The sequence below is a fragment of the Thermobia domestica genome, chromosome 4, assembly GCF_964235325.1.
Source record: "Thermobia domestica chromosome 4, izTheDome1.hap1.1, whole genome shotgun sequence".
Classification (NCBI taxonomy): Eukaryota; Metazoa; Arthropoda; class Insecta; order Zygentoma; family Lepismatidae; genus Thermobia; species Thermobia domestica.
Window position 1 is genome coordinate 285213872 of NC_137457.1, and position 19590 is coordinate 285233461.

Here is a 19590-nt window from a genome sequence, read left to right on the forward strand (position 1 = left end):
AAAAAAAAAATCCCAGCACTAGTGGAAGCTATAATGGGGTGGCTAAGGAGATAAAAATACAAGGTAATCATTATTTCTCTTTTTATATACTAATATACGAACGCGAACAATCAATGTGAAAACTTTAACAGTTCTCTATAGCTCTAAGAAAATATGCAATTTAAGATAGAGCTTTAGTTGGCTAAGTGATTCAGATCTAATTTGCGAAAGAATTTTCATAAGGATCAATTGTATTTTGAACTTTAATGCTGAAGAAAAATATAAACTTGAATGTCAAAATATGAATTAATGAATATTAAAAAAAAAAAGAAAGAAAGAAAGAAAAAAACTATGACGTAAAATTAAAACTTATATATACTGCAAAGAAAATATTTTCGTACTTCCAAACAAATTTATGCAAGTACAAACTCGAACCAGTCTTCTTATACAGATTTTTCTTCTATTGATGGAAATATTATGCTCTACTCTCCATGACATTTAAATTATGAACTTTATTGCCACATTTGTTTATTATTCAGGGTGTCCAGCAATGGGAAAATTGCACAGTATATACCAATATTTGAATTTCACTTGTCAATAGGAGTAAGAATTTTGTTTGAATTTGGAACTGCGGCGCTCTGAAGTTTTAGTCCTTGGTGTCGACAACATGTAAAATAATAGCAGAAGTTGACATTGTCTGGGAATGAATCTCTCCAAAAGTGAGATCCCAGTTACATTTTTGTTAATTGTTAGCATTCATTTTTAGTTTTTGACTTTACTGTATAGCTTATACAGTTATTTCTGTTTGCAGATATCTTCATAATCATGAGGTCATATGCATTGAAAATACTAAATAGAAACACATAGCTATCAAAGGGAGCTGGGTAATCCAATGGTTGAGCGTTCACCTCTGATGCAAGGGTCCCTAATTAGTTCCCAGGCTATCTGAGTTTGTGATGGATAACATTGTGCCCGTGGGTTTCGTTTGAGTCCATCCGTTTCCTTCCACAGTCTCATTCCACTAATTCTTTCACAATCATTCATTTTTCGTTAATTATCTCTCCTTTAGCCTCAAGAGCATGGCCAAGGAGCATTGAATATATATATCGAGACCGTACGGCTCTTAGTCGTTGGAATGTAGGGACAAGGGAAAATAAGAAAAATACTACAGAGAATCAAACAGCATTCCTTTGTTTCCCTGTAGTAGAGCTTATTCCTTTTCTTCTACATATCATTTGACGACGGGCCGATTTTGGCTTGAAAGCTAAATGCTTTTTTTTTTTTTTTAAATGCCTTTCAAAGTGTTTCTGTTTCAAATGTTCATGAAAACACCTTTTTACTTAGATTTCGTAACGCCTATGCTGAGATTTTTTTGTTCTAATCATAAAATTTTAATTACATAGTAAAAGATTGGTAACTACATATAAAGAACTTTCCCATGCTTGCTAGATACCCTGTAATCAGTGGCGGTTTTTAAGGAAAGTCACACGGGTAAAAAAGTTTTAAAAGTTATCGCTAAAACCTACGAGAAGACAAAATTTAAATTTTTACCTGTGTGACTTCCATCAAAAGCTGCCACTGGCTGCAGTTGCAATTAAGTTTGGAATTACTAGCACCACATTGAAACTGATTTTTAAAAATCCTTTACCATTTTACAGACCTGTTTTTGTTTATTTTAGAAAAGTCCAAATCTATTTTACCTCCACCAGTTATCACCAGGTTAAGCGGAAGCCCTCATTGGTTCTTACTTGTTTTATTTTATTTTTTTTAAATGTTAGCTTTTGTTGAAAAGTAGACGTGAGAACCAACTGAAAGGAATTTGTAACCGCGGAGGTCGAGGCAGTCTTATGTTCTTGTACGGACGAGAAAAGTGGATGGAATTGCCGTAGCCACTCGGTGGCGGCCGTGGTCTTCTGATGTAAAAAGCACCAGGGTATTTTACATAAGAAAACTGTAAAGTAAAGCAAAAATATATATACATATACATTATTCGTATTATCAAAAATAGTATTATTAGTAAGTTAATGCTAGACAATAAGTCACACCATAACATAAAAGTTAAGTGCAGATTCCGTATCCTGTGAGAGAAGAATGAAAAATTTACTGGAAAGAAAGAGCAGCAATTTGACAGCTGTACTTAATTGTTATTTACTAGGTAAGTTATTTTACACCTGCTTACTACGAATTCATGATCAAATCATTTAATTTTATCTTCAAAATCAACAAAGAAATAGTAAATTAAAATCTTTAGGCTATATTAATCAAGCATACGTGTGCTCAAGTATATTATTGAAAGATTTGTAAGGTTACTTAAAATTTGGGTTTCGGACAGAATGGAACATAAGACTTATTTCATAAGTGGCTTATGCAGAATTCATCATACTAGCTAAGATGTCGATGATTAAAATTATATATTTTAAAAATCTGATTTACTTTAAAGCCGTTGTTTTTCGTTTTTCTTCTTTCTTTCTTGCAGACTGTCCATCGAAAGGCGCCAATAAGTACATTAGTGTTAATTTTGTTGTTAACAGAATCTGAATCAAGTACCTGTGATTGTAATAATTGTTACAACGCCTTGCAGCACAGAACTCCAATGTTTTTATGAAAGATTAATTCTGATTCTATTATTTTAACTATTAACTTCAAAATATAGCTTTACATAGAGAAGATTAAACCTGTGAATAAAAAAACAGTTAGTATTGATTAATAATTAGCTTAATTTAAATTAGAAATGTTAATGTTAATAGAAATGTTCATGGATATTAGAAATTTATTTTTATTCGTTAATTTATTATTACATTTATTATGACTATTTTAGAAGAAAAACAATGAATATAACACTTTATTATTTAATCACATCTATTTACAGCTTGTTTGAAATAATAAATCCATAGTACTCAGAATATTAGTAATATCATGTTAAAAATCGAATTTTAGATGTTAACTATACTTTTACCATCTGAGTTGGTATGTGATTTTTGTAACCAAAGTATACTGAATTTGATTCCCTTGTTAGTCTATTTCAAGTACTACTTTATGAACCAAATACAGGGATTACATTCTATCAATGTACTCAACTTTTTCATTTTATTATTTATTTATTTCTTAAATTTTCAATGTAAGAAACAAATTTTAGTTTAAAAGAAATGATTGAGTAACGTAATTACAAGAACATTTTTATATATTACATATTTTAATTAATTTTATATTGAATTAGTGACAAAATGAAAAGAAATGTACTAGAATTTTGTATCAATACATTTTTGGAAGTATATAAAGTATATGTAAAATATGAAGAAATGCTTCTGGAGTTGATTAGATACTCCAAATGAAACGAAAGAATAGTTCAAATAAACATAGGTTTATTGTTTATTTCGGATCTATAAACGAAGTAAAATATTTATTAGTGCCTTTTTGTTTAATTTTCTGTAGAAATAATCACACGCATTTTTTTCTCCCGTGATTTTACACAATATACTACAGAGTCCGTTAAAAAATGTGTACATAATTTAACAAATGCTATCTGCGTATTGTTTTCGAACCTCAATTGAATTATCATCACAATAAGTAATATGGTATTTCCTCAACAGATGTCTGTTCTCTTATGACTATAACATGTGGAATAAGCGTATGATAATGAAACAAAATGCCCGATGTTTGCTTCACATTTAAAACTTTGAAGTGCATTTTAAAGTGGTATTTCAAGTTTTAAAATGAACTTTTATCTTTGGGGATCTCAAAAGATATCGTGTATCATAGGAAATCTGTTACACTGGAGGATCTTCGTGAAGAAGTTACAGCGGAATGTGCAGCAAACCGTGTGAATGCATTGGTCAGCTTTGCTTAAGTAACCGCTCACCATTGTGATTTGTGTCTGACTGCCAACGGCAACCATTTTGAATATCTTTAGTAACTGCACAGGTGCAGGAAACTTGTAGTTTATTATAATATGTACTAAACTTGAAATGTAGCACTTTATAAAACTTGAGATGTAGTACTTTATTGTAATATGTATTAAACTTGAGATGTAGTATTTTTATTGTAGTGTGTATTAAACTTGAGATATAGCACTTTATTGCACTACGTACAAAACTTGAGATGTTGTACTTTATTGTAATATGTATTAAACTTGATATATAGCACTTTATTGCACTATGTATAAAACTTGATATGTACTTTATTTTAATATGTATAAAACTTAAGATGTAGTATTTTATTGTAATATATATTAAACTTGGGATGTATTTTATTGTAATATTAAACTTGAGATGTAGTATTTTATTATAATATGTATTAAACTTGAGATGTAATACTCTGTTGTAATATGTCAGAAGCTTAAGATGTATAATTAAGTTCAGAAGTAACACACAGTAGAGTTTTCTTTCGAGAAACTCTATGTACATTTTTTTTAACAGGCTCTGTATATTTTAAACCTCCATTATAAATAATAAGAAACTTAGCTAGCCAAAGAAGAAAAATATGTATCACGCTATTCATAAAAATTATCAAAATTTTCAGACAAAATATACATAAAATACTTAAATTGGATAAGGGTTAAGAAAAATAACATTAAATTTTATCTAAAAGTTTAGTCTGATGTTTGTCATAAATATTACAGAGGTAATCTTTCAAGATAAGAGAGAGATAAAAGAAAACAATTAAAATACTGGCATATAATTACAATCTATCAGGTATGATAAACTAGAAACGACTTAAGATTAATTAATATCTAACATTATTGCACATTATTAAGTTTTACACTCTGGACATTTTTATATAATATTTCAGTCTATATTAAAAAACTATTATATCACAGTTCCATTCAGCTGCATTTTAAGCAACAATAATAATATTAACATTAATATTCAGTAATTTTATTATTAGACACTATCACGAAAACGTACAGATCGTTGGGGACCTGGTTCCTTCCATTTTGATAAATCCATTCTCGGTAATATTTGGCTCTTACATGGAACACGAGGATTGCTGAAACAAATAAATTTAAGATTTTACGTCATTTTATTTGTTTGAAGAAAGTATAAATACACTTTTCTTCTTAATAATAAGAAAAGGCGATTTACTTATAACAAATCTGCCCGGATGTAACTAATATATTTTTAATGTGAATTCAACAAATAAAAAATTAAATAAGTTTCAACAATTGAAAAATAGCATTGTTGCATTTTGTGAATAGAAACCATAGATAGAGAGGAAAGAGATTATAATTTACCAAAAAGGTCTGGTGCTAAAGTTTAAATTATAGTGAAGTTTACATACTCCAAATGCAAAACAAAGTTTTGCTAATAAATTTTGCCCTTATTAGTTGCACAAATGTTTATTTAATATTCATTGGGTTTAATCCATTGGCATGCTGAGCTATCTGTCAGAATGTACTTGGCAACAGTGATGTAACTAGAATAAAGTGAAAACTTTAAAGTTGGCAGTCGACAATGATTACGAAGAACAGAGGTAATAACGATATTGGTACAACGAAGCTGGATTATAACACTGAATCCAAGTGAAATCCAAGTGTTACTCAGCAAGCAGAAAAGATGTCTTGCACTTCACTTAAAAATAGTGTGTAAGTACATTCTTTATTTATTTTCGAAAAAAATGGGAGAGGGTAATCAATATGTAGTAGTATGTATTGGCAACAATGACTGTCGAAAATAGAGTAAAAGCTTTGAACATGAGACGGCTGAGCTCATAAGATCAGTTTATGTATAGTTGTCTGTTACAACGACTAAAAACTATATACTTGAACAATCTGGTTACAAAATATTTAGGCAGGCAGTAAAGCCTAGAAAGGTAACTTTTGTTTGATTGATTGAACTGTAATGGGAACATCAGCAACGAGAGTGTTTGTCCAAGTCACGAAACTTTTGTTTGCACTTCATCCGGTAGCTACAGTTAAAAAACAACAACAACAAACTATATACCAGGGGCGGCTTTAAGATTTTAATTTTGAGTAGGCCCGCTCTCTCGTTTATGGATACATATACACATTTGATTGATTAATGACAGTAGGAAATTACTTTTACAGTAGTGATTGATGCTATTTGTCAAATAATTATCTACCATTAATATAAATAGTGGAAAATATATTTACTGTTTACTGTATCTTTTAGTGTATATATTTTTCAAAATTTTTGATTAAGCCCATGCCTACCCGGTCTACCCGCTAAAGCCGCCACTGCTATATACTTGAATAATCAGATTACAAAATATATAAGCAGGAAGTAAAATCTCGAAAGGTAATTTATGTTAGATTGATTGAACTTTAATGAGGACGTCAGCAAAGAGAGTGTTTGTCTCCATCACGAAACAGTTGTTTGCAAAGCATCCGGCAACTATTATTATTTAAAAAAAAAAAAAAAAAAAAAAAAAATTATACGTAAACAATTGGATTACAAAATATTTAGGCAGGCAGGAAACCCTAGAAAGGCAATGACTTTTGTTACAAGTATTTGATAGCTCCTTCTGTTAGCAAGATTGACTCCATACGCAGATGAAATTATTGGAGATTATCAGTGCGGATTTAGACGAAATCGATCAACTATCGACCAAATATTTACCATTCGCCAAATACTCGAAAAGAAGTGGGAATACAATACCCCGAGTAGTAGTGGCCCGCGTTTGCGCGAATGACTCATCCTCACTCTCTTTCATGACCGGGGTGAAAGGTCAATGACCTGGCCCGGGGTCAATGACCTAGGGGTACCTAGGACCACCCCCTCTAAATTTTGGCAGGGGTACCATGGCCCACCCCCTAAATTTTGGCAGGGGTACATAGGACCACCCCCCTTAAATTTTGGAAATTGCCAAATCTAAAAATTTGGTATGGTAGCCTAGGACCATAGTATGTACCTCTATTAGTATTGGGTGTCTATGTCGTTCCCTTTTATGGGTAAAAAATTGCCAAAAAGTCAAATTTTGGGGGTTTTTGACCTAATTTATCCCCTTTGATGAGGTATTATTACCATATATAGTTATATGGGCGTATACAGGGGTTCATTCCCTTTCATAAGACATGGGTATATTGGTGCACCCCTTGAAAAATTTGGGAGGGGTACCTTGGCCCACCCCTTAAATTTTGGAAATTGCCCAATTTCAACATTTGGTATTATAGTACAGGACCCTAATATCTATTATGATAAATTTCGGTGGTCCACCTCGTTCCCTTTTAGGGGTACAAAATTGCCAAAAAATATAAACGTAAGCAATACGTTATACCACGTGTTTGGTTTTTGGTCGATTTTATCCCCTTTGATGAGGTGTTATTACCCTATATGGTTATATGGGCGTATACAGGGGTCCATTACCTTTCATAAGACATGGGTATATTGGTGCATCCCTTGAAAAATTTGGGAGGGGTACCTTGGCCCACCACTTAAATTTTGGAAATTGACCAATTTAAACATTGGGTATTATAGTACAGGACCCTAATATGTATCGTGATAAATTTGGGTGGTCCACCTCATTCCCTTCTAGGGGTACAAAATTGCCAAAAATTCAAATTTCGGGGGGTTTTGACCTAATTTATCCCCTTGGATGAGGTGTTATTACCCTATATAGTTATATGGGCGTATAGAGGGGTCCATTACCTTTCATAAGACATGGGTATATTTGTGCACCCCTTGAAAACTTTGGGAGGGGTACCATGGCCCCCCCTTAAATTTTGGAAATTGACCAATTTAAACATTTGGTATTATAGTACAGGACCCTAATATGTATCGTGATAAATTTGGGCGGTCCACCTCGTTTCCTTCTAGGGGTACAAAATTGCCAAAATATAAACGTAATCAATACGTTATACCACGTGTTTGGTTTTTGATCGATTTTATCCCCTTTGATGAGGTGTTATTATCCTATATAGTTATATGGTCATGTATAGGGGTCCATTACCTTTCGTAAGATATGGGTATATTTGTGCACTCCTTTAAAAATTTGGGAGGGGTACTTTGGCCCACCCCTTAAATTTTGGAAATTGCTCATTTTATATATTTGGTATTATAGTACTGGACCCTAACATGTATTATGATAAATTTGGATGGTCCACCTCGTTTCCTTCTAGGGGTACAAATTGTCAAAATATAAACGTAAGCAATACGTTGTACCACGTGTTTGGTCTTTTGGCCCAATTTAACCTCTTGGATGAGGTTCTATTACCTTATATGGTTATATGGTTATGTATAGGGGTCTATTCCCTATCATAAGACATAGGTACATTTGTGCACTCCTTTAAAAATTTGGGAGGGGTACTTTGGCCCACCCCTTAAATTTTAGAAATTGCTCATTTTATATATTTGGTATTATAGTACTGGACCCTAACATGTATTATGATAAATTTGGATGGTCCACCTCGTTCCCTTTTAGGGGTACAAATTGTCAAAATATAAACGTAAGCAATACGTTGTACCACGTGTTTGGTCTTTTGGCCCAATTTAACCTCTTGGATGAGGTTCTATTACCTTATATGGTTATATGGTTATGTATAGGGGTCTATTCCCTATCATAAGACATAGGTACATTTGTGCACTCCTTTAAAAATTTGGGAGGGGTACTTTGGCCCACCCCTTAAATTTTAGAAATTGCTCATTTTATATATTTGGTATTATAGTACTGGACCCTAACATGTATTATGATAAATTTGGGTGGTCCACCTCGTTCCCTTTTAGGGGTACAAATTGCCAAAATATAAACGTAAGCAATACGTTGTACCACGTGTTTGGTTTGACCTAAGTTATCCCCTTGGATGAGGTTCTATTACCTTATATGGTTATATGGTTATGTATAGGGGTCTATTCCCTATCATAAGACATAGGTACATTTGTGCACTCCTTTAAAAATTTGGGAGGGGTACTTTGGCCCACCCCTTTCAAAATTCGGTAAACGTTTTCTAGGACCCATTGGTGTTCCTCTTATGGCCAAATATTCAAAATTTAAATGTTATTGACCGGTTTTATTATTGAATAAGTACAGGATTTATTACTTTTTTTCATAAGACACAGGTGTATTTGTGTACCAATCTTAAATTTTGGGAGGGGTACATTTCTTATTGTCGTATCAATAATTGGTAATTGTTCTTTGGGTAAATCATTGTCAAATATGAGTATGATCACGTGATCAGTTATTAACCTATGATGGGATTAGGAGTCCAGGACATTGGTACATTAAAACTTTGTAGTATAATTTAAGAATTGTCAAATGAAATTACGTCATTGGTTTTGATTATTCACGCCAAATATAAACGTAAGCAAGACGTTGTACCACGTGATTGTCCTTGATGAGGTAGTGTACAGGGATTCATTTCCTTTGTTGTGGTACTTCTTAAGTTTGAGTACACACACTTCTAGAAAACAGTTGGTTCTACTCAGGTAAACAATTGACGGACATTATTGACCTTATTGAACATATAATAATATGATTAACTCTAAGACTTAGGTATATCAGGAGAAGTATTCTTTAAATTTGGGAATGGTGATAAGCAGAATTTTAACATAAGGCGCGAAATTAGAAACAATACATTGAACTTTAGTCACAGCTCATAGTCTAAGATCATTGGTGGTGATTGATTTGAAATCTGATAGCTATTCTTATTGAATCTTATGACTCATAGACGAAAGGCAATACATGCTACAACACTGGCAAAGTTATTGTTAATGCAATTTGATTGGTTGATCACTATCTTTCCTGCAATCTGATTGGTTGATCACTATCTTTCATGCAATCTGATTGGCTGATGATTTTCAAATCTTTGCTGTATTCAGTTTTAAGTTTTGTTTAACATTTAAAAATCTTGGTTTCGTTCAACATTTTGCACTCACTGATAAATATGATCAAAACCGTTTATTTGTTAATCGAATAGTTAAAAACCGGATAAAGTTTGACGGTTAACCGTGAAACGTAAATTTTTTTAGTTTGAAATTTTTTTGCTTGAAATTTTTTTGTTTGAAAATTTTTTCGTTTCCAAATTTTTTTTGTTTCAAAATTTTGTTTGAGATTTTTTCGTTTGAAATTTTTTGTTTGAAAATTTTTTCGTTTGAAATTTTTTGTTTGAAAATTTTTGTTCGAAAATTTTGTTTAAAATTTTTTGTTTAAAATTTTTCGTTTCCAAATTTTTTGTTTGAAATTTTTTGTTTCAAAATTTTGTTTGAATTTTTTGGTTTGAAATTTTTTGTTTGAATTTTTTTTTCGTTTCAAAATTTTGTTTCAAAGATTTTTGTTTGAAATTTTTGTTTCAAAGTTTGAGTTGACATTTTTAAAAGTTTGTGCACTTATTAGTAAAGAACCGGAACTGTTTAGAACAAAAACCTTTGACAACATTATGGTGCAATAGTACACGTCAGAACCTGGGGTTGTACTTGAAATGAAAAAACACAATTCATTGAAATGGATCATTTTATTACACTCCACATACATCCATACCAGATAGTGGTTCTGGATATTGTCGATACAATGTATTTTGAACTTCTTGCACTAGTTTGTCTTTAGCATATAATTTTAATTCCAATTGAAGTCTTTTAAGGTCTAATGCAATATCAATTGGTGGAAACTCAATGTCCATTTGATCACAAATAAACTGTTTATCAATACAGGTATGCACTAGCCGGAACTGTTTAGAACAAAAACATCTGGCAACGTTGTTTATCATGGTGCAATTGTACACGTCAGAACATGATAATGCAACGTCATCAGTTTTGCATCATATATAAGTATCGTTCGAGTTAGTATTCATGATAACGTCATCATGGCTACTTGTCTGCAGTTTCTAAACACACGTGATGTGATGAAATCATTTACCAAGATTACTGATTTACAACAAAATGTACCTTATATAATCTTAGCTAGCCAAATGATCCCTACAAAGTTTGGAGTAAGAATCGTAGTGAAGCTTGAAAATGATAAGAATATAATTTTACCAGCAAGATATTTACCCATGGAACCGTCAAAACAAGAAGAACTGCTGCGTTTCTTAAATACTGGATCTGTATCTTTATGTTACAAAGGATTCTTGGGTCGAAGTCATCAACTTGAATTTAGTACACAGCCGGATTCGTCAGCCATTGTGATGAAATCATGAATCAGCACATATCTTTCCAATGACGTCAGCTGTAGTTGTATGAATGTGGTTGGTCGGCATGACGTCAGCAACTGTGATGAAATCATGAATCAGCACATTCCTTACCAATGACGTCAGCAATAACAATAAACCAGCAAATACAGTGTCATCCCACGAAATCATTTGAGCAAGTGCTTTTCAGGAGGAAAGATGTGTACTTCTAACGATAAAGAGTTCATCTTCGCAAGCTATTATCCAATAAACAAAACATGTGATGATTGGTATCAGTGCTAGAACATTTGACCCAGTGATTCGATTGGGCAAAGCAGAACAATTTGGTGTACAACTGACCTGTGAAGAATGGCACGAATCGACCAAATGAACGATTATTTTCATGATGAGCTAAATGTGACCATAGTCAAATCATTAGGCTCAAATCATGAAGTGGTGCTGCGTACAGTCCTCGAAGAGAAGATGGTGCTGTTACGTAAGAAGAGTACATTCCATGTCCCTCGCAATATGGTGTATCTAACGGAAACGGAATGGAACAAATTTATCAGCGTATTTCAGTGTGTGAAACATGCAGTGGAAATGTGTAACAAAACAAGTATATTCCTGAAAAAGTACTATTTTGAAAAATGTGTTATGCATATTGTACAACATGTATCTAGATATTGTGATGGTTGTCAACATCGTTCTTGGGTGCATACCTGTATTGATAAACAGTTTATTTGTGATCAAATGGACATTGAGTTTCCACCAATTGATATTGCATTAGACCTTAAAAGACTTCAATTGGAATTAAAATTATATGCTAAAGACAAACTAGTGCAAGAAGTTCAAAATACATTGTATCGACAATATCCAGAACCACTATCTGGTATGGATGTATGTGGAGTGTAATAAAATGATCCATTTCAATGAATTGTGTTTTTTCATTTCAAGTACAACCCCAGGTTCTGACGTGTACTATTGCACCATAATGTTGTCAAAGGTTTTTGTTCTAAACAGTTCCGGTTCTTTACTAATAAGTGCACAAACTTTTAAAAATGTCAACTCAAACTTTGAAACAAAAATTTCAAACAAAAATCTTTGAAACAAAATTTTGAAACGAAAAAAAAATTCAAACAAAAAATTTCAAACCAAAAAATTCAAACAAAATTTTGAAACAAAAAATTTCAAACAAAAAATTTGGAAACGAAAAATTTTAAACAAAAAATTTTAAACAAAATTTTCGAACAAAAATTTTCAAACAAAAAATTTCAAACGAAAAAATTTTCAAACAAAAAATTTCAAACGAAAAAATCTCAAACAAAATTTTGAAACAAAAAAATTTGGAAACGAAAAAATTTTCAAACAAAAAAAATTTCAAGCAAAAAAATTTCAAACTAAAAAAATTTACGTTTCACGGTTAACCGTCAAACTTTATCCGGTTTTTAACTATTCGATTAACAAATAAACGGTTTTGATCATATTTATCAGTGAGTGCAAAATGTTGAACGAAACCAAGATTTTTAAATGTTAAACAAAACTTAAAACTGAATACAGCAAAGATTTGAAAATCATCAGCCAATCAGATTGCATGAAAGATAGTGATCAACCAATCAGATTGCAGGAAAGATAGTGATCAACCAATCAAATTGCATTAACAATAACTTTGCCAGTGTTGTAGCATGTATTGCCTTTCGTCTATGAGTCATAAGATTCAATAAGAATAGCTATCAGATTTCAAATCAATCACCACCAATGATCTTAGACTATGAGCTGTGACTAAAGTTCAATGTATTGTTTCTAATTTCGCGCCTTATGTTAAAATTCTGCTTATCACCATTCCCAAATTTAAAGAATACTTCTCCTGATATACCTAAGTCTTAGAGTTAATCATATTATTATATGTTCAATAAGGTCAATAATGTCCGTCAATTGTTTACCTGAGTAGAACCAACTGTTTTCTAGAAGTGTGTGTACTCAAACTTAAGAAGTACCACAACAAAGGAAATGAATCCCTGTACACTACCTCATCAAGGACAATCACGTGGTACAACGTCTTGCTTACGTTTATATTTGGCGTGAATAATCAAAACCAATGACGTAATTTCATTTGACAATTCTTAAATTATACTACAAAGTTTTAATGTACCAATGTCCTGGACTCCTAATCCCATCATAGGTTAATAACTGATCACGTGATCATACTCATATTTGACAATGATTTACCCAAAGAACAATTACCAATTATTGATACGACAATAAGAAATGTACCCCTCCCAAAATTTAAGATTGGTACACAAATACACCTGTGTCTTATGAAAAAAAGTAATAAATCCTGTACTTATTCAATAATAAAACCGGTCAATAACATTTAAATTTTGAATATTTGGCCATAAGAGGAACACCAATGGGTCCTAGAAAACGTTTACCGAATTTTGAAAGGGGTGGGCCAAAGTACCCCTCCCAAATTTTTAAAGGAGTGCACAAATGTACCTATGTCTTATGATAGGGAATAGACCCCTATACATAACCATATAACCATATAAGGTAATAGAACCTCATCCAAGGGGATAACTTAGGTCAAACCAAACACGTGGTACAACGTATTGCTTACGTTTATATTTTGGCAATTTGTACCCCTAAAAGGGAACGAGGTGGACCACCCAAATTTATCATAATACATGTTAGGGTCCAGTACTATAATACCAAATATATAAAATGAGCAATTTCTAAAATTTAAGGGGTGGGCCAAAGTACCCCTCCCAAATTTTTAAAGGAGTGCACAAATGTACCTATGTCTTATGATAGGGAATAGACCCCTATACATAACCATATAACCATATAAGGTAATAGAACCTCATCCAAGAGGTTAAATTGGGCCAAAAGACCAAACACGTGGTACAACGTATTGCTTACGTTTATATTTTGACAATTTGTACCCCTAAAAGGGAACGAGGTGGACCATCCAAATTTATCATAATACATGTTAGGGTCCAGTACTATAATACCAAATATATAAAATGAGCAATTTCTAAAATTTAAGGGGTGGGCCAAAGTACCCCTCCCAAATTTTTAAAGGAGTGCACGAATGTACCTATGTCTTATGATAGGGAATAGACCCCTATACATAACCATATAACCATATAAGGTAATAGAACCTCATCCAAGAGGTTAAATTGGGCCAAAAGACCAAACACGTGGTACAACGTATTGCTTACGTTTATATTTTGACAATTTGTACCCCTAGAAGGAAACGAGGTGGACCATCCAAATTTATCATAATACATGTTAGGGTCCAGTACTATAATACCAAATATATAAAATGAGCAATTTCCAAAATTTAAGGGGTGGGCCAAAGTACCCCTCCCAAATTTTTAAAGGAGTGCACAAATATACCCATATCTTACGAAAGGTAATGGACCCCTATACATGACCATATAACTATATAGGATAATAACACCTCATCAAAGGGGATAAAATCGATCAAAAACCAAACACGTGGTATAACGTATTGATTACGTTTATATTTTGGCAATTTTGTACCCCTAGAAGGAAACGAGGTGGACCGCCCAAATTTATCACGATACATATTAGGGTCCTGTACTATAATACCAAATGTTTAAATTGGTCAATTTCCAAAATTTAAGGGGGGGCCATGGTACCCCTCCCAAAGTTTTCAAGGGGTGCACAAATATACCCATGTCTTATGAAAGGTAATGGACCCCTCTATACGCCCATATAACTATATAGGGTAATAACACCTCATCCAAGGGGATAAATTAGGTCAAAACCCCCCGAAATTTGAATTTTTGGCAATTTTGTACCCCTAGAAGGGAATGAGGTGGACCACCCAAATTTATCACGATACATATTAGGGTCCTGTACTATAATACCCAATGTTTAAATTGGTCAATTTCCAAAATTTAAGTGGTGGGCCAAGGTACCCCTCCCAAATTTTTCAAGGGGTGCACCAATATACCCATGTCTTATGAAAGGTAATGGACCCCTGTATACGCCCATATAACCATATAGGGTAATAACACCTCATCAAAGGGGATAAAATCGACCAAAAACCAAACACGTGGTATAACGTATTGCTTACGTTTATATTTTTTGGCAATTTTGTACCCCTAAAAGGGAACGAGGTGGACCACCGAAATTTATCATAATAGATATTAGGGTCCTGTACTATAATACCAAATGTTGAAATTGGGCAATTTCCAAAATTTAAGGGGTGGGCCAAGGTACCCCTCCCAAATTTTTCAAGGGGTGCACCAATATACCCATGTCTTATGAAAGGGAATGAACCCCTGTATACGCCCATATAACTATATATGGTAATAATACCTCATCAAAGGGGATAAATTAGGTCAAAAACCCCCAAAATTTGACTTTTTGGCAATTTTTTACCCATAAAAGGGAACGACATAGACACCCAATACTAATAGAGGTACATACTATGGTCCTAGGCTACCATACCAAATTTTTAGATTTGGCAATTTCCAAAATTTAAGGGGGGTGGTCCTATGTACCCCTGCCAAAATTTAGGGGGTGGGCCATGGTACCCCTGCCAAAATTTAGAGGGGGTGGTCCTAGGTACCCCTAGGTCATTGACCCCGGGCCAGGTCATTGACCTTTCACCCCGGTCATGAAAGAGAGTGAGGATGAGTCATTCGCGCAAACGCGGGCCACTACTACTCCCCGGTACATCAACTATTTATTGATTTTAGAAAGGCTTACGACTCCGTTAGGAGAGAAACATTATACAACGTTCTTACAGAACTTGGAATACCGAGAAAGCTAATTAGATTAATTAAGATATGTTTAAGTGAATCCCAAAGTAAAGTCCGGGTAGGAAAATTTTTGTCCACGAGCTTCCACGTCGAAAATGGCCTGAAACAAGGAGATGCGTTGTCGCCATTATTATTTAACTTTGTGCTGGAATATGCCATAAGGAAAATCAAAGATAGCAACCAGGGCCTAGAGTTGAACGGCATTCACCAGGTTATGGCATATGCTGATGATGTAAATTTAATAGGGGATGATAGGAGAACAGTAGAAATAAATGCAGAGATCTTATTAAACGCTTGCAGGGACATGGGTTTAGAAGTAAATGCAGAGAAAACTAAATACATGGAAGTGCGTCGGGACCGTAATACGGCAAATTGTGGAGGCGTTAAAATATTAAATAATACTTTTGATAAAGTGGATACTTTCAAATATTTAGGATCAATATTAACAGACGAAAATCATATTCACGAAGAAATTAAATGTCGACTAAAAGCAGGGAATTCGTGTTACTATTCGGTTCAAAATCTCTTGTCGTCGCGAATTCTGTCGAGGAATTTGAAGCTTAAAATATATAAAACGATAATCATGCCTGTTGTTCTGTATGGTTGTGAAACATGGTCGCTTACTCTGAGGGAAGAACATGGACTGAAAGTATTTGAGAACAGGATCCTGAGAAGAATATTCGGACCCAAGAGGAACGAGACTGGGGAATGGCGGAAGCTTCATAACGAGGAACTACATAGTTTATACGGTTTACCCAACATTGTTAGGGTCGTCAAGTCTAGGAGGCTTAGGTGGGCAGGTCATGTAGCTAGAATGGAAGAAAGTAGAAACGCTTTCAAAGTCTTGACTGGTAGACCCATAGGAAAACGACCATTAGGAAGACCTAGGCGCAGATGGGAGGACAATATTAAGATGGATCTCGCAGAGATAGGAATACAAAGTAGAAACTGGATGCAATTAGCTAAGGATAGAAGTCAGTGGAGAGCTTTTGTGAACGCGGCACTGAACCTCCGGGTTCCATAGGCCATAGAGTTAGTTAGTTAGTTATTTGATAGCTCCTATTGGAAAGCTATATTATTGGTCAATTTGTTTACAAAATATTTTGGCACATAATAAAACCTGGAAAGATAATCGCTTTCGTTTACAACAGCATCCGACAGCTCTAATCAAAAACTATATAAATAGGTTAATTTGTTTACAAAAAAAAAAACCTAAAAAGGCAGTAAACAAACATAAATATTGGTATATTTAATATATCTTGAAAGCATATTTTTATTATATATCAACGTGATGTTTTCTTATAGTAAATGTAATTAAATTAGAAATTACATATTTTTTTGAAAGAAGTAAGGTACATAAAATGTAAAATCAACGATTGTTAATTTGTTACTTTCGTTTTCAGAAAATGTAGAAAGGTAGTAAACAAAATACAGTACATCTTATTCAACTTGAAGGTATATTTCTATTATACTGTATATATTAACATGACGTTTTTCTTATAAACGTAAATAAACTAGAAACTACAACACATTATTTTCATGAAGTAAAATATGTAAAATCTAAACTCAATGATTGTTAATCTGTTACTTTCTTTTTTAAAAAAAAATAAAATGCAGTAATTTTTGTAATAAAATTTACACTTACATTTCGTAATCCGGAAGAACCATGGCGTACACCTGAATTGATTCTATTCTGTCAGCAGAATTGCACAACAGGCGAGACAGTTTGACTTTTCTTATTTCCTTTAGTTGTTCTGAAATAATAATAATAATAATATTAAAATGCTGTTGAAAATTAATAATGTTAATTTAATAATTACTACCTATTAGAGATAAAAAATATTGGCTATTATACAAAAGAGAAGTAGTTTCCTATGAGTTTTAACCATCTTTCAAGACAAAACACAGGCAATTTTTCTTCTTCTCGAAATAATTAAGGCAAAGTTAAAGGTAAAATTAAAATTTGGAGGATACAGCGTTCTTAGAATGTAGTAAGTACGTTAAAGTAGTTTAGTAGTTTTAGACATGTAACGTCTTAGAATTCATAAAATACGATGAGACACATTTGTAATAGTTTCCCCGCAAATAATGTCTTAAAATTTAGAAAGTACGGTATAGTGATTTAGTAATAGTTTAGACATGCCTTAGAATTTAGAAATCACGATAAAGTGACTTAGTAATAGTTTTAGACTTGTATTATCTTGGAATTTAGAAAGTCCGATTAAAACTGATTTGTAATTCTTTAGAATTTATAAAATACTACTGTGTATTGTGTACTAGTAATAGTTTGGATGATATAACGTTTTGGAATTCAGAAGGTTCTAGAAAGGGGATTTGTAATAATGGATTCTGTATAACGTCATAGCATTTATTTATTCTATGCTCTTCTGCTTTCATCTTCTTTTTTGTAGATGAAAGCCAACCACAGGATGTCACGAAAAAAAATATATAATACGAATCAAAGCACAATTGCATTCAACATTTGTTGTGAAAAATATTACTATAGTTATTTTTTGGATAAATTCGAATACCTGACAACACTGCGCAGAATACTGAAATAGAAGTACAAAAAAATTCTACACGTTGCCAGAAACCTATTTGATAAGAAGAAATCAATGAAACGTTCGTTCTGCCATTATAACCTGAGTTCGTTCTGCAATAAATTCTTGAGTCCATGTCATCACTGCGCCGACATATTAATTCTAAGGGTAAGGGTATAATCCTAGGATGTTAAACTGAATGATTTCATTTTAAGTTAAGATAATTTATGCAGTAATTCATGAAATTATTAAAACGTTCATCGCTTCATATTTAAAATTCACATCTTAAATTTATTAGTAAAGCTTTATTTAGCAATACCGATACCTCTGTATGTACCGCTGAACATCTATACGCTGAACATCGGTGAATAAAAACTTACCTATAGTAAATGAACTTGGCCATCCATTATTTTCGTACCAAAACCTATCCCCAAATTTAAGATTTTTAAAGGTACGAGCAATTAGGCAGTTAAAAGTTGGACCTACAAGACTCCCTGGTAATGGCCGTTCTGAAACACCTCCTGACCATAGATCAATATCATCTGGATCTCTGAAAAAAAAAAAAAAAAAAAAAAAAAAAAAAAAAGAATTAACATGATTTGGTAGTGAGATGATAATTGATAGTCCATACAGTCGCTTAAAGAAATAATTTTTTAAAAATTCTCTTCAAATGTCATATTCTCACATTCGTACGTGTGTCAATTTAAAGATTTGTTTTGAAATAATAAAGATTTTAGCCAAAGATGATTCATATTTACTATCTATTCTAGTGTATAAAATACATTTTTTCTACACATTTATATTTTTTTAAAAAAAAATCTACATATTGTATGGATTTCCATAGCAGTGTATATTATTTATTTTATAATTATTTGTATCTACAAAAAATGTAACTAAAACACTGTAGTGGTTCCTTTTATTCTGCATCTTCAAAACCCAGAAATTCATTCTATTTTACTGGAATGTTCCCTTTTTCAATAATGAAGTATATAAAATATGTAACGCAAATTATTATTTTTACAGAACAGAAAAGAAATATATGAAAACGATTTATCGAAACCACAGTTTCACAGAAAGACAAAATGCAATAGAATAGTCATGTAGCCTATGTGTTTTCATATAAACGAGAAGTTTTAGACTGACTGAAATTTTAACTCATAATTTTGATTACCGACACATAAGACGCCCCCCTCCAATATTTTAGACTTATTTTGAGGTTAAAAAA

General features: G+C 32.7%; 1 protein-coding gene across 2 annotated transcripts in view; it reads right to left on the reverse strand.

The window, feature by feature from the left end:
• Positions 1 to 624: 624 nt before the first annotated feature.
• LOC145683528 (immunomodulatory peroxidase-like) overlaps positions 625 to 19590 on the reverse strand; it is a 174651-nt gene continuing 155685 nt past the window's right edge. For both annotated transcript variants that reach the window (XM_081754872.1, XM_081754873.1), the window contains exons 13-16: positions 18746 to 18915; positions 17471 to 17579; positions 4884 to 4965; positions 625 to 1930 (exon numbers count right to left, since the gene is read on the reverse strand). In XM_081754872.1, the coding sequence (XP_081610998.1) occupies positions 1754 to 1930; positions 4884 to 4965; positions 17471 to 17579; positions 18746 to 18915 (538 nt within the window). In that variant the 3' untranslated portion in view covers positions 625 to 1753. The remainder of the gene's footprint in view (positions 1931 to 4883; positions 4966 to 17470; positions 17580 to 18745; positions 18916 to 19590) is intronic.